Raw genomic sequence first — 15,941 nt, forward strand, 5'->3', positions numbered from 1 at the left:
TCCCATGAAGTGATGGGACCGGATGCCATGATCTTCATTTTCTGAATGTTGAGCTTTAAGCCGATTTTTTCACTCACCTCTTTCACTTTCATCAAGAGGCTTTTTAATTCCTCTTCACTTTCTGCCATAAGGGTGGTGTCATCTGCATATCTGAGGTTATTGATATTTCTCCCGGCAGTCTTGATTCCAGCTTGTGTTTCTTCCAGTCCAGCATTTCTCATGATGTACTCTGCATATAAGTTAAATAAGCAAGGTGACAATATACAGCCTTGACGTACTCCTTTTCCTATTTGGAACCAGTCTGTTGTTCCATGTCTAGTTCTAACTGTTGCTTCCTGGCCTGCATACAGATTTCTCAAGAGGCAGGTCAGGTGATCAGAAAAAAAATTATTTCCACAAAATTTGATTAATGTATCAATTGTTCCTTTAAAAAGCTGGCTCAGTAGCCCACATTGACAGTGTTGTTAGAAATGCCATGATATTGGTGAACAGCTTATGTTGCTGTTGTTGTTCTGTCGCGAAGTTTTGACCCCATGAACAGTTGCACACCAGGCTTCCCTGTCTTTCACTATCTCCTCGAGTATGCTCAAACTTAACGTCCATTGAGTTGGTGATTCCATCCAACCATTTCATCCTGAGTCGCCACCTTCTCTTTTTGCCTTTAATCTTTCCCAGCATCTGGGTCTTTTCCAGTGAGTTGGCTCTTTGCATCAGGTGGCCAAAGTACTGGAGCTTCAGCTTCAGCATCAATCCTTCCGATGAATATTCAGAATTTATTTCCTTTAGGATTGACTGGGTTGATCTCTTTGCTGTCTAAGGGACTCTCAAGAGTCTTCTCTAGCACCACAGTTTGAAAGCATCAATTCTTCGACACTCAGCCTTCTTTATGGTTCAACTCTCACATCTGTCCATGACTACTGGAAGAACAATAGCTTTGACTAGATGGATTTTTGACTATAGGAGGAACCTATAGTGACACTAAGAAGCACATAGTTTGTGTAGCAATCTCCATGTACATTGCATCACATAGGATTCCCATGAAGGGTAGTATGCGAGAGAAGTTTGAGTGGAAAAGAACTCTCTTTGCAATGCATAGTATTCATGCTGCCTCTATGCCATTTGTTAATTCCAAAATTTCTCAATTGCTTAACTCAATATTGACTAGAAACATATTAAAACGTCTTTTGTTACTCAAATGTTATTGACTGGAGACATTTCAGTATTCACTTACATAACAAATCACAGGCCACAGGCATTAGTTTCTACAAAAATCCCCCAGTCAATACCATGCTAAAACTAACACTCATTATGAGCAAGAATTCAGATGCTTAAATATATTCCTGAAGTCATTTTTACTAGTGCTAATAGATAAGTATGCCCATCTTAAATCTTTAAAAATAAATACTTTATCATTATTTTCAAATGCACAGCAATGACCTGTAACTTTAGAATGATAAAAAGTCACATAATTGGATTTTAAATACATAGACACATCATATGTATGCTTGTATTTGTTTATGTGTATTTTGCTAAATAGCTATATTTAGTATATTGTGCTTATGATGAATTCTCAAACAAGTCATTCATACATAATAATTAGAAAAATTCCTTTCCAGAAGGTGTTATTTTTAAGACAGGGCAACTTTTTCTTGAGACCAGATCCAGTTTATTAAACAAGCAAACATTACAAATATATTAATGTTTCATATGTTTACCTGTCTATGCAGCATAAATTGCTCAGCTGTGTTCAGTTAAGTCTTTATTAATTTGCCCTAATGAAGGGGGTGTCCTTTATCAATTAACAAAATTTACCAAATTACTCAGGGGGAAATATGTTGCTTAAATATCAAGGAGACTGTAGGACTTGATAATTTTTTAAAAATCTGTAATTGTTACAAGATTATCTTCAATCACCACCGTGACAAGAGCTTTTGTGCTCAGTCTGTGCATTCTACCCCAAATACATGTAAAAATGTTTCCTGAGTGGCTTTAATCAAAAAGATTAACTTTTTTATTTGCAAGATTCTTTTAGTATAGATGTGTACAAGTTCTTAGCTTGTAGTTATCTAGTCACTAAGTCATGTCTGACTCTTTGCAGCCCAATGTACTGTAGCCCACCAGGCTCCTCTGTCCATGGAATTTTCCAAGCAAGAATACTGGAGTGGGTTTCCACTTCCTCCTCCAGGGGATCCTCCCAACTCAGGGATTGAACTCATGTCTCTTGCATTGGCAGGCAGATTCTTTACCACTGAGCCACCAGGGAAGCCCATGAGCTTATAGTACCTCCAAGATAATTCAAAAGGTTTTTATTTGAAACCATAATCGTTAAAGATATTTTTAAGGTCTCCAGGATAAATATCTAATTTTAGGAAAGGAGGTTATTTTAAGTTTTCTGTGCCTAGATATATTTTTGTACTAACCTCCTGTTCTGGTAGTTTTATGTATCATTCAATTAAAAAAGGAAACATTTTTAACCTTTCCACCCATTTTATGCTGGAGATAGAATAGCTCTGAATCTGGGTTTGTGGGTTTCTTTATTTGGTTTTTTTGGTTTGTTTTGGAAGATCACAGTGAATAACTACTTGGTTTGTCAAAAATAAATTTTAAAAGAGTCTTGATCTTCATACTAGGATTGGGACTCTGGCCCATTTCTTGTGACCCTGAGCTTCCTGCTTCTATCTGGCTGTTGTGTCACTGATGAGTCCAAGCACAGAACGAGGAAGCATCGCTCCCCGTGTGGGTACTTACTTGGAAACTTGCAGAAAAAGACAAATGCTGTGAATCTTTCATAAGATTTTTCTCCAATTAGATTTTTTCCCCCAAAAGGAACATTTTTATTTTCTGCAGCCCATGTCAAGAAAGCTAGTTGTACCCACTTCAGAAACAAGTTATTGCCATATTACCAACTTGGAGTATCCTCTTTATTTTTTATTTTTTAAAGTCAGTATACAATTTATTTAACATTCAGACCTCATTAAGACATGTGCAATATGGCACATGTTAAACTAAGGGTTTTACTCTACCTAGGATGATTGCTTGCTAGGGCTTAGCAACAGGGTCTAGTTCACACTTAGTGATGATTAAATATTTTACTGATGATTGATATTTTACTGAATGACTATAATACCAAGCAAGATGTATTCAAAGGCTTTCATAAAAAATCAATTTTAAAGGCCTTCCTATTCAGGCTAATGACAAACACAATATAGGCAGACATGTTAGTTTAACATAATTGACTGATATTATATACCACTTATATCTTTAGTCCACAAGTATATTATGAAATGATAGAGGACATCTAATAAAACCATTTCTACAGAGCCAAGAAATAAATTTCCAAAAAAGAGAGATTTTACAAACCCCATCTTTTATGTCCAATGCCAGCAGGCTAACTCTAAAGAGGATAAAGCCAATGGCTTTCCTGTCAAGGGTTCATGATTCCCTGGTGGTCAAGTGGTTAAGACTGTTTTTCCAATGCAGAAGATATGGGTTCCATCCCTGGCTGGAGAACTAAGGTCTCACCTGCTGTATGACTTGACTAAAAAAAACAAAAAAACAAAACTCCTGGAATATCCTCTTTAGTGGTTGCTGCTTGAGAATGTCCCAAGAACATTATACAGCCTCACATACAGATTCCTTTCACTGTGTCCCATTTTCAGTAGGTATAAGAGCTGATATAGGTGAATGGTGGCTTGATAATCTTGCACCTTGAGTGGTTTGTCTTCCTAATGCCTCATTAGAGAGGACTGTCTGTATTAATTTGCAAGAGGGAGAATATAATTGGTCTTACTAAAGATGTATTTCTAATGTTTATATATACTCATTTAACTTGATGCTTATTCTTAAACATACCTACTGAATCTCAGAAGCCATTTTTTTTCCAATTCCACAAACCATTTATCCTTAGAGCCTTTGAACTTGAAGAAATATTGCCACTTAAATTAATTCATCTTACCTACTAGTCTAGTTCTAACAGGGAAATCCTAAATGGTCATATCTGTATTTAAAGATGATTATATTGGTCATGAACTTTTCCAACTACATGATTAACAGGCTATTAATTCCAACATAAAATGATAATATATGACATAGGATTTTAGTACAGAGGAGCCTGGCGGACTACAGTCCGTGGGGTCACCAGAGAGTCAGACACTACTTAACTACTAAACAACATAGGATTTTAGTAGAATCTAGTAACTTAAAAAAAAAATATATATATATATATCACACATTCAACTTTTCTTTTTGTCCTGGTTAGTAATAGTGAATAACAGAATATCATTAAGTCATCTGACAATAATAATACACACCGTGATGGTTGAATAATATCCACTGTTGCCTCTTTAGGTCAGTTCTGCATTTCCTTGAGTTGGGAGCTGCCTAATTGCTCTGTATCCTGCCCTGAGTAGCTGAAATGATAAGACACTTGTATGATTACCATTGGCAATTTTATGTAGCATTTGATGCCAGAACCTGATGTTTTTCATCAATCCCAACTAGAAACATTACTTGCTCTTGATTTGGGCAGAAGTGGAATTCTCCAGAGCCCTCTAATTTAAAAATATTGACCACAACTTTGATCCCCCGGCTTTGAGTTTTCCTGGTTTGGCCATTTCTATCTTCCTTTCTGAAGAGGAGCCCACTGTCTCTTTGCTATATATTCTTCTTGAGCCCAGTGGGGGCAGGGACTTCTTGCTAATTATTCTGTCACAGCCCATCTCCTGCTCTTTGCCCAAGAAAGAAAAACTACTTATTTGGACAGTCTTCTTTTCGTGTTTCTCACTCTGTGTGGATAAAGCCGGGGCTTTCATCACCTCCTCGCAATACTTCCTTCTTTAAACACATTTTTTGGTTTGAAGGCAGGCTGTGGAGCTGACTCCCAGCCTCCTGACTGTACATCGTAATGTCCTATCAACTTTTCTTTTTTGCAGAGATCACCACTGGCATGCCAGCCTCAACTGAGACAGCGTATGTGTCTTCAGGTAAGGAAAATAAGCTTGTCGAGTTTTACTAACCAGAACGACAGACATCACAGCTGGCTCTTCCTTCTACTAATCAGACCCCCTTCTGCATCCACATTTCAGCTGCTCCTGTTTTCTGCGCCAACATTTTTTCTCCAGTTCATTCTGCCTTTTTTGGATTTTCCTTAAAGGAGTACAGTTCTTGCTGTGTGTCTGAACTTGGACCTGAGAGGCATGCATGAGAAAAGGAAAACTAGATGCAACTTAAGGAGTACTACACCAGGAAAGGAGATATTTGGGTTGTAACTTCAGCTTTTATATCTTTCTAGGTGTTTCTCTTAATGGGCTCTGCCCTCCTTCATCCATCACAGTTCATTCCTGGATAATGTGTCACTGTCTGACCTCTGACCTTTGGGCTCTTAATGCTCAGTTGTGGGTCACTAAACTTGGGCAGAAGCACTGTTATAGGCCTGACTTTTTTAAAATGCTGTTGCTTTTTTCTTTTTGGTTTGTTTGGTTTTGTTTCTCACTTGCCTATAATATTTACTGATAGCAGTTGTGATCTGAGCATAAACTCTACTAACCCATGTATAACCCTAATTCATTGATTTTTTCCACTAGCCGTGAATGTCATTCATCTGGTGTGAATTTATTTATTTTTTTTTACTTTTTCTTATCCTTTGTGATTCTGTAGTTAACAAAACCTTTAGAATATTTACAAATAAATATTTAATCTCAGAGGCCATGTGTTTTAACAGCCATTTTCTATCTTACCTTCCCCATTTTAGCCTCCTTCAAAGCCATTGTTCAAAATCATAAAAGCTAACTTTCTCTGTCTTAGCCACTTTGACCATATTTAGGGCATATGCTTGTGTTGTAAGGTGGTATGATACTGGAGTATAAGAGGATCTCACTTTTCTGAGTAGCAGAAAAAGAATGAGAGAGAGAAGGAATATGGAGAGATGGAGATAAGAAAAAATTTGTAGAGTTTCTGAATTTCCTCACCTTTCACTCTGGTATTTCTTTAATGTACGGACTTCATTTTCCGATCCCAATTGATGCTGTTACAAATCTGAGCTTTTAGATTTATGGGCTGCTTGCCTTGGGAATTTGGAATGACTGTAACTATTATTTTCGGATATGTGACTTGAATCTTTATAGCTTTATGGCTGCTGAATTTCAATCCTTCTTTGATACTGAGTTGTTCTTAGTTCTTACTCATAAAAACCTTTAGGTCTCATGATTTTTTTTTTTTTTTTTTGCATGAGGTATGTTTTACGCTCTGCTTTACCTAAATACTGGTTTTCCTTCCTTTAGCCTTACCATCTAAGAGAATCAAGCTGCTGTGCAACCCCAATGATTGTATTATGTATTTCTTTAGTATGTTTTGTTCAATCCTAATGTAATCGCTTTAGAGGACCTTGCATGGACTGTATTCAGCATCATGTTTGGCCAGAATGTTTATGCAGAGCAATTTGCCTGAAAATATTTTCATCCTTCTTTTTTTCCCTCTAAGCATGAAAGTTGCCTTTCATTCTCTCTGAATGTGGAGAGTGTTCTCTTTGGTTTCATGTTTCTTAAAATCAAGACCAACCTAAGAAAAGGAATTGTCTGTCTTACCTGGAGTGTGGATCTGTTCAGAGAAGTGGTTCTAGGAAATTTGAAGAGCAACTAGTGTGTGGAGGGGTATCTTTGCAGATAGACCAGCCCCTTTTGCAACTTTCAGAAGTCTTTGTATCCAGACCGTAGAAACATTCCTCTGTGGAATATTCAAATATTCTTTGAATATTGCATATACTTTCCTTTGACTTTGAGATGCTTTCAGCTTTTCTGTTGCACCATTTTCTAGACCTCTTGTTCTAGATGATACCCAAGGCTGGCAAAATTTCTAATTTAAGAATCCAAGTGGCATGACTCAATAAAGCTTCATTCCACTTTTATTTTTTTATAGAGTCTCCCATTAGAATATCAGTATCAACAGAAGGAACAAATACTTCTTCATGTAAGTATATTTAAATATTCTGTTCACTAGTGTTTAACCCAAGACAGTATCTGCTTCTGAAGAACATGTTCGTATCTCTCCTCTACCCTTACTTGGGAATGGGGTATCAAGTTTAGGAACAGAAGGGTGTTTGCTGTTTGGAGTAGAAATGAGCTCCTGCTCTGCTTGGGATTGACCAGATATCCCCTCCCCCTGAGATACATATACAGTTTTAAGGTAATGTAATGTCTTTGAATGTTGGAATATAACTGCACCCATTCTGAGGCCTAGTTCTGGGTGAGCAACAGAGAACATTGTAGGTTGTTCTTTGTTTCTTTACTTTTGTTTTTTTTAGTGTTTCGTGATGCCTTCAGCAACTGCCTAAGGCGTGATACCCAGCTGTTTGGGACCTTTATTCCAAAGCTCCTCAGTTCTCATATAAAGTCTGTTGTGATGGATTATGGAAACTATATATAGATGCCCTTGATTCAAATTTGATAGCAAGTGACTAATTATGAAAATGTTTGAAAGCAAGTCCCTAGGCAAGATCTCAGATTAGTTTTCACATGTTTAATGTGAAATGTGCTTTGTGCTTGTGGAGGTCTACAACTGTTAGATTGATTGGTGCTTTGCGCTGTGTCAGGGGAACTTAAGAAGTTAGCAAGGACTAGTAAAAATAGTTTTGATACTTATAAATTGTGAATAGCCTAGAATTAAATTTTGATATGCAACAGGGGAGTTTATCAGGCCTTGAAAATAAAACTTACAACTACAGTCTTTCTGTCCCTGATTGTAGCTCTTTATTTAAAGCTCTTTCTCAGTTTGATAAGTTCTTCATTACATAGATGTTCCTAATTATTCTATTCCAGCCCAGAGAGTGTGTTTAATGAACAATTTCCTTTCTCTATCAGCCTGGTATAAAATACTTGAAAAGGAGGTATTTACTTGAGGCAATTTTCATAGTTTTGCCAATCGGTCTAAATATCCAATTTGATTTTAAAATCCATTTGGGTTGGTGATACCCAGACTGTCACAATAAGATGTAAATGTATTTTTATTACATGAAGTATGATGTTTTGACTGTACTTTAACTAGATAAAGCATCATTTAACTGGATTGATGTCAATAGTCTAGTAAGATCAAACAGGAAAGGAAATGCTCAGATTAGATTGACTTCCCCTAAGGATAAGCATTACATTCTCCAAAATGATAATCCTTTCTGGGCAGTTTGGGATATTTGTTATTTAACTCTCATTACAAAAAGATTGGAATAATTATGTAGGTTTTAGCTAGCTAGTGTTGAGGAATCATATTGAGCCTTGTTTTCTATTTTTGAGTGTTTATTAAGCAAAAGCAAACACTAGGATTTTCTCTCTGCCATTTTGTCTGGGAATCATTTTCCTCCCTGCATGATTCATTGAAAAAAGTTACTGAAACTCTTGTAATTGGAACCCTTCATGCTATCATTAATGGGATGGATGTGATTCGTAAGTATATCTGAGTAGTTTGGGAATGGAAGAAATACTTAGGGAACTGAAATGAATCTCTCAGTTTACGTTTCTGTTCACTGCAACACTGTGGAGAGAGAAGTCATTTTGAAATTTGACTCTGATCTTTAACTCTCAGCAGAATTAGTTCCTGATACTTAGTCAGGTTTTAAAAGTAAGACAGAAGGCTTTGTGTACCATTGCGTTAAAACATTTCAGTGGGCCATTTCCGTATGTCAGTCCCCACTCCTGGTGGGGTCTCAGTAAGTACTGCTGAGTTGATTAATGAATACATTTTGGGGGGGCATATTGCATCCATTTAATGAATACATTTTTTAATCTCATGAAATTATGTTCTGTAATTTGGAAACATAAGCCAATAGTGGCAGGGTCCTAGATCCATGCTGGGTGAGAACAATCAGAGCAGCACGCAATATTCAGCTCCTCCAAAGGCCATATTCAGTGGAATTCTGCATTGGGGCAGGGCTCTGATGCAAGCATATCTCAGCTTAGTAAAGGCTGGAGCTGGAACTTGAAGAACCAGCAATTGTAATACCATGGACTTAAAAATTCAAAATATATAAAAGTGTCAAAGGCCCAGGAAAAGTTCCCACAGGTCAGAAATAATCAGCCCTGAATAGGTTTCCTTTCACGTTGTTTCAGCTAGAAAGGAGACATGTAAAACCCTTGTATGTGACTGGAAATTTTAAGAGATTTATGTTTCATCTGCAAATACTTTATCATTTTTGCCCTCTATTTATTTTTCCTAGCATTTCATAAATATTGGTGAAATAGCAAAGATATGATACTAATCTTTCCCTTTGTAAGGCTCATTTTAACTACTTCCTCTGTGAATTTGGGAATTTGCATTATACATTCACTCTTTCTAGAGTTGTTCATTTATAATTCTTATAATAATCTTATAAGATTATTATAATAATCTTTTGGTAAAAATTAGCATTGTTTCCCTTCATTTTATGTTATTCTTTTGTAAAGGAGGCATCTGTGACTTAAAACATATGAATACTCTGCTAAATGAGTGTCCTGTTACACATAAGTGACAGGTTGTAGAAAAGAAGAGCTTCAAATTTGCAAAAGTCATAAGACTATCTTGTTCCTCCTTTACACAGCATCAGCAAAAAAGTAAATGGATTGTTTAGGACAAACCTTAACGATTTCTCTTTGAATTGCCAGCTGCTGGTGACCCCATTTTGCAGATGATTTTGTCAAATGCTATAAAAAATATAATTGTTATACCAACCACTTTACTGAATTAAGTCCCATCCATTCCAATTTAATATAAAAATGAGGAAAACAAAAATAGAAAGTCTAATGAATAATAACAAGAAAGAAAATAAAGAAAACTTTCTGGAAAACAGTCTTAAATAGTAATATATGTTTCAAATCATAGGAATAGTACTAGCAAACCTTTATTGAAGGCTCACTGCGTGCCAGGCACCGTACAAGGTGATTTACATGGTTCATGGTTCTCATAAAACCTTCTTCCATTTCTCAGATGATGAAACTGATGTATTTTGTCTAAAGTTTCTCAAGCAAGATTCAAACCCAGGCAGTATGCTAGCCTGTTGTAACATATGACATTTTGTTGCCTTAAAAAAAAAAAAAAAAGAAGAAGACTTTAATATTGAAAGGAATGAGATTCTGTGAATGGGTGGGAAAATTGTCACTGATACAAAGTGGATTGAGAGTATGTGTAGTAGATTAAAGTAAATGCATTGCCTTGAACCAGCTGAGCCCATGTAATCTTTATGTTACCCATCAAAGGGTGGTGAAGGAAAATGAAAAGAACACAGACATTGGATGGACTCATGTCCTTAGGTCTAAATACCAGTGCTGTTAATAATTGTGTATTCTTAGGCAAGTGATTCAATGTCCTTAACTCTCAGTTACTGTGTCTGTATAATCATGTTTATCTTAAACTATACTGAGAAGCCTAATATGAACAAATGAACGTGGATCATTTAACACTTAGGTGGTCTCCCCTATAGACAGAAGAGACCCGGTACCTGCATAATGCACGTGTCTCTGAAGAAAATAGAAATGAAGGGAGTCCTTCCATTTTATTTGAGAAACAAGAAATTATCCGTATTGTTGGAGCAGGAAGGGATTAATGATTTTTCAGTCTAAGTGATGATGCTGGAAGTTATATGCCAAGAAATCACTGTCTTTTCCAAAATAATATATATTCTCAGCTAAGACTGCACTGGAAAGGAACTTATCCAGGAAGTCCTCTTTGAAATCTCTGAATGAAATGAACAACTCAGTGTTTAATTTGGCACCTAAAAGAGCTAGCTAAAGGAAGAATGCCTTTTGTCTGCAGAAACATTTCTGTTATAATGAGATTTACAGCATGTTCCCTGGGAGATAGCTTGGTGCTCTGGATTGAATAGATTGGACCAGGTCTACTGGTCCATTCGTGAGCTTCAGAGCTACGGTTCTCACTTCCCCCTTCATCTATAACTGGCTGACCTACTCTAAATGTAGACAGAACTGTCCAGACCTTTGCTAAATGATTCTCAGCTGGAAAAAAAATGTCATTCCAACTTCAGATCTTTTTTGGTACCAAATATGAACTCTGTCCTGTGATGGTTGAAGAGCTACTTCGGACTGAATGTAAACTGTTTTTCCAGATTTCTATAAACTTGGTCTTTTCAAGGGTGTGGTAACTCTGTGTCTCGTGGAGAATGACAAACAAATTGCCATGCTCTTTGGCAATAAAAGAAAAGCTTTCGATGGAGATTGCCCAACTGGTATTACCTCCACATTCCTGCTTGCCTGGAGAGTGAGTTACAGATTTTTAGGGCAACAGAGGGACTTGGAAAAGAGTTGGGGGTTGTATGTCACAGTTTTCATATTCTTACCTTCATGCTCACTTCTTTCATTTCTATGTGAACATGTCTTACATTTTCTCCTACAGCTTTGCCTTGTACCCCCTGCAACTGTAATATCATTCCACAGTCTGCCTTTCTAAAGGCATTCAGTGTCCCTCATTTCATTCCACTACTTGATAAAACATTTCATCAAGCTTATAACTAAATTGTCCTTAACTTTTTGTATTCCGTTGAAATTAATCTGTTACAAAATTATTCTTTTGACCCATACAAATATGTGTGTACTGTGTATATATAAATAACTGATCTTTGTATCATACTGTAAATTTTATAAGGTATATTTTCATATATTGAATCATTTATTCACACAATAATTCAATAATTCTGTGACCTAGATTTCATCCCCTTTGTCAGATAAGAAACTTGAAACTCAGAAATTTCTGACATATCCAAATTCAAAAACCACATAAGTGGTAAAACAGAAATTTAAACCTGAATCATCTGATTTAAATCATGTTTTTTTTTTTAACTACAAAGTCTTACAGGATCCATGCAACTACCTTGAACTTCTTTTTTTTTTTTTAATAGTTAAAAGTTTTAAATTTTTATTGAGGAATTTTCAGTTGTACAGCAAAGTGAATCTGTTCCACATATACATATATGCACTCTTTTTTTAGATTCGTCTACCATATAGGTTATTACAGAGTGTCGTGAAGTATCAAGTGCCATACAGTAGATCCTTATTAGTTACTTATTTTATATACAGTGGTGGGTAGGTCATTCCCAGCCTTCCAGTTTATCCCTCCTCACCCCTTACCCCTTGATAACCATAAGTTTATTTTCTACATCTGTAACTCCATTTCGGTTTTGTAGATGAGTTCTCTTATACCCTTTTTTAGATTCCACATGTAAGCAATACCATATGATGTTTGTCTTTCTCTGTTTGACTAACTTCACTCAGTATGACAGTCTCTAAGTCTGTCCGTGTAGTTTGAACTTCTTGAAAAAAAAAGAAAAAAAAAGAGAGCTTCTTTTAAAAAAGCATGAAAATGGAGTCTAGGTATATAATCACCCTTATACCAGTTATCTCAGAGTCAACTTCTTGGTGAAATAATATACTGTCTACAGTCTCTTACATAATGAAATGGAAAGGAAAGCCCTGAGTTACTAGCAATGTAATTCAAAGTTTTAATACTATAAAAGGAGGCAGAAGACAGCCTAGAATCATTCCAATGACTTGCTCTTTGACTTTGTTAGTTTGAGAATTTATCTGTTTCAAAACATTGCTATTTACAGAGGTGGGAATAAGAGCCATTGTGCTAATAGGAATCAGATTTTCAACAAACAGGGAAATCTTCCCCAGAGGTCATTGATGTTGAGGGTAGATGTGTAACCTTATTCTAGGATGATTACTATTTAACCTCTTGCCTGTGATGTGAAAGTCCCTCGGTCGTGTCGGCTCTTTACGACCCCATGGACTATATAGTCAATGGAATTCTCCAGGCCAGAATACTGGAGTGGGCAGCCTTTCCCTTCTCCAGGGGATCTTCCTGACCCAGGAATCAAACTGGGGTCTCCTGCATTGCACGCAGATTCTTTTACAACTGAGCTATCATGTCATAAATCCTAGATATAATTTGTATGATAGCTATATTTGTTAGTATAAAATTATCAACCCCAAAGCAATTATTTTCCTGTATTTCATTCTTTGGGGGGCTTTTTATTAGGATATTCCCTTGAACATTAGAAAAGATCCTCCATCTTTTTGTTGTATCAGCTGGGAGAGGGAAGGACATCTCTATTTTTCTTGTTTTTAGAGAAGAATTAAAACTATAATTAAGTGTCTTTAATCATTAGGAATAGAGCAGTGAGGTGGATTATATATAAAAATTAAAAGAAAATTAAGTGGTGACATGAAGACAAGAGAATGGAGTCAGAGAGGTGCAAAGAAAGCATCAAGGGAAACAGAGCTAGCAGGATTTTGGGGTTTGCTTATCAAAGTAAATGACTGACTCGGTGGGTTTCTTCAGTCTTCACTCTTTTTCAAGTTATCTAGGGATCTTTTAAAAATGGGAAGAGAGGCCTATCTATTATTAAAAGACCTGCATGCTATAGGAAGCTGCACCCCCACCCCTCAAAAAGGAGGAATAGGTGCAGGAAGGGTTGAAGAACAACGTCATAAAGCAGTAAGAAATATGGATGGTGATTCAATTAGAAGTTTCTCAACTGCAGGTGATAGAAATTCAACTGCAAAGAGCTTAAATATAAACGGAGTGTATTGGCTCATAAAACTGGCCCAATTTGATCCAGAGGCTCATATGATATGATATGACGGGTTCTCAGTCTTTATGCTTCGCCTCTCTACAGATGTTGGCTTTGTTCTTAGTGGTTTTTTTCTGTCTGATAGGGGTATAGCTGCTCATATCTTGAAGCCTCTTTCCTCTTGGTTCATAATCTAAGAAGAGAAAATCCACTTCTTGTCCAAATACCAGATTTTAAGGAAGAATCTGATTGGCTCTGCTTGTTTCATATACTTACCCCTAAAATAATGACTGTATCCCAAGGAGATTAATGACTCCCAATTGGGTGGGGGCTGGGTCAGATATCCACCACTGTGTGTGTTTGGGTTAGTGGGACAGATGGGTTCAGTCCCTTGGGAACTAACTGCGAGTTGTGGGTTCACTATAGAGAGGAGGGTTCTGTACCTAAACAAGGAGAAAGTGGACTAGCCAGGCAAAACCAACATGGTCCTCTAGAGCTGATGAGCAGACAAATTTAGAAGAGTCAGAAAACAGGGCTCACAGAGAATTTTAAAGGAAAGTTAACAATAAATGTTATTGAAAATTATTTACTTGGGCAGACAAAATTACCATTGTAAAGAAAACAATGAGTTAAAAATTGAAGACAACTGAAATATCATTTTTAAAGGACTCTTTATTAGTACCTAAGAGCTGACTATCATCATTCTTAGGAATGCCCTCTTTTAATTTCCAAACTTTTTTAGCCTCTTCTGAAGAAAGTAGAAAAATGGGTTACAGTTTTCAAATCTGAATGCATGGGAAGCATTTTCAAATCGGTAAAGTGTTCAGACTTTAGAGTTAAAAGCCAGAAAGTACTTCAGATTTTTTTTAAAAAACCTATGATTAAGTAGATTTTGAGAAATTACTAGTTTCTTTCACTAGAGTAGTTGCATGTTGATTAGGTTTTTTTTTTTTTTTCAGTAATAAAAGGAAAAGAAGCATGCTTAGTCCATTCCATTTAAGATCGAATAGAACAGTCAGCAGGTCTTTTGAAAAATGTGAACTCACACTGATTGAGGCTTTATCAACCTCATAGATGTTAGCACTAAATCCCAGAGGGAATAATGCCTCTAGTAGTTCATCTGTGAGCATCTCCCACTGTTCTCTGCCTTATTCTTATTATAATGCCTCTAGCATAACCATTGCTTGGGTACTTACTTTATTTCTTTAATAGAGAGGCTGTGTATACATAGGTCAACTAATCATCAAAGAAATGCTGGAATGGCGCTTTCCATTTTATCTCTGTCAGAGGTCAACAAAATCTTAAACCCAATAACATGGGCCAGTGTGAGTTGTAGCCTAAAGCTGTGCCCATCTTCCTTCAAGTCCATAACTGTCTCTTTTTAGGAGATGGGGTATTTAGATTGGTTGAGCTCATCAAATATGAGTTGTTGTTCTGGTGTTTGCTTGGGTATTCCAGAACCTCTTCTTCAAGCTTTGTAAAACATGACATGAAGAGAGAGAGAAAGAAGGAAGGACAGACTGGCTTTGTTAAATAACGCCAGTTCCAGATAAAAGCAACTTTCATCTGTAATGATAAACTGTTTCATCAGTTTTTCTTTTAAGTTTTAAGTATAGAGCAGACTTTTGGACTCTGTGGGAGAGGGAGAGGGTGGGATGATTTGGGAGAATGGCATTGAAACATGTATAATATCATGTAAGAAACGAATCGCCAGTATAGGTTCAATGCAGGATATAGGATGCTTGCGGCTGGTGCACTGGGATGACCCAGAGAGATGATATGCGGAGGGAGGTGGGAGGGGGGTTCAGGATTGGGAACTCATGTACACCCGTGGCAGATTCATGTTGATGTATGGCAAAACCAATACAGTATTGTAAAGTAAAATAAATAATAAATAAATAAAAGAAATTTGGGAGCTATTAATATTTCTATTTTAATAGTAAGAATAATAATATATAGATAGGGATAAGCTAAGTGTCTACTAAGGTCAAACAGCAAGTAAGTGGTAAATTTACAATGCAAATTTGATGAGCCTGTTTTTACTGTTTGATTCTTAGACCACTGAGGGCTGACCTCCCTTTAATTAAAATAAACAAATAGTCAATAACCCAGCTCCTACTCTGTTCCAGCACAGTGCTAGGAAATGTGATGTGTATTTCTTGGTGGAGGAGGTGGTTGGGAGAGGTGAGTATGGAATAGTCCTGGGGCTGAAGGAGTTTGCAGTAAAGTAGAAGAGGTTGTTTGTGGTTAATTGTGCTCTTTGGATGTGACAATACATAGTATAACAAAGTAGGACATGGGGCGCAGACTTTTAAATCGAGTTATTTTTTAAATAATATTACTGCAGATAGAATGTTTATTCATTCTGTGGTATGTGTTTTAAAATGAAGTATCGTTT

At 36.5% G+C, this 15,941-nt stretch overlaps 1 protein-coding gene across 2 annotated transcripts in view; it reads left to right on the forward strand.

Moving 5' to 3' along the window:
• The window catches only part of NRG1 (neuregulin 1), a 1,146,491-nt gene that overhangs the window by 978,780 nt on the left and 151,770 nt on the right, over nt 1-15,941 (forward strand). Inside the window, exons 4-5 of one of the 2 annotated variants that reach the window (XM_040242908.1) lie at nt 4,932-4,982; nt 6,913-6,963. The exons of the other annotated variant lie outside the window; for it this stretch is intronic. Of the exons in view, the coding sequence (XP_040098842.1) occupies nt 4,932-4,982; nt 6,913-6,963 (102 nt within the window). The remainder of the gene's footprint in view (nt 1-4,931; nt 4,983-6,912; nt 6,964-15,941) is intronic. 2 annotated transcript variants of the gene reach the window in all.

This window comes from Oryx dammah, unplaced genomic scaffold (genome assembly GCF_014754425.2).
Source record: "Oryx dammah isolate SB20612 unplaced genomic scaffold, SCBI_Odam_1.1 HiC_scaffold_7, whole genome shotgun sequence".
NCBI lineage: Eukaryota > Metazoa > Chordata > Mammalia > Artiodactyla > Bovidae > Oryx > Oryx dammah.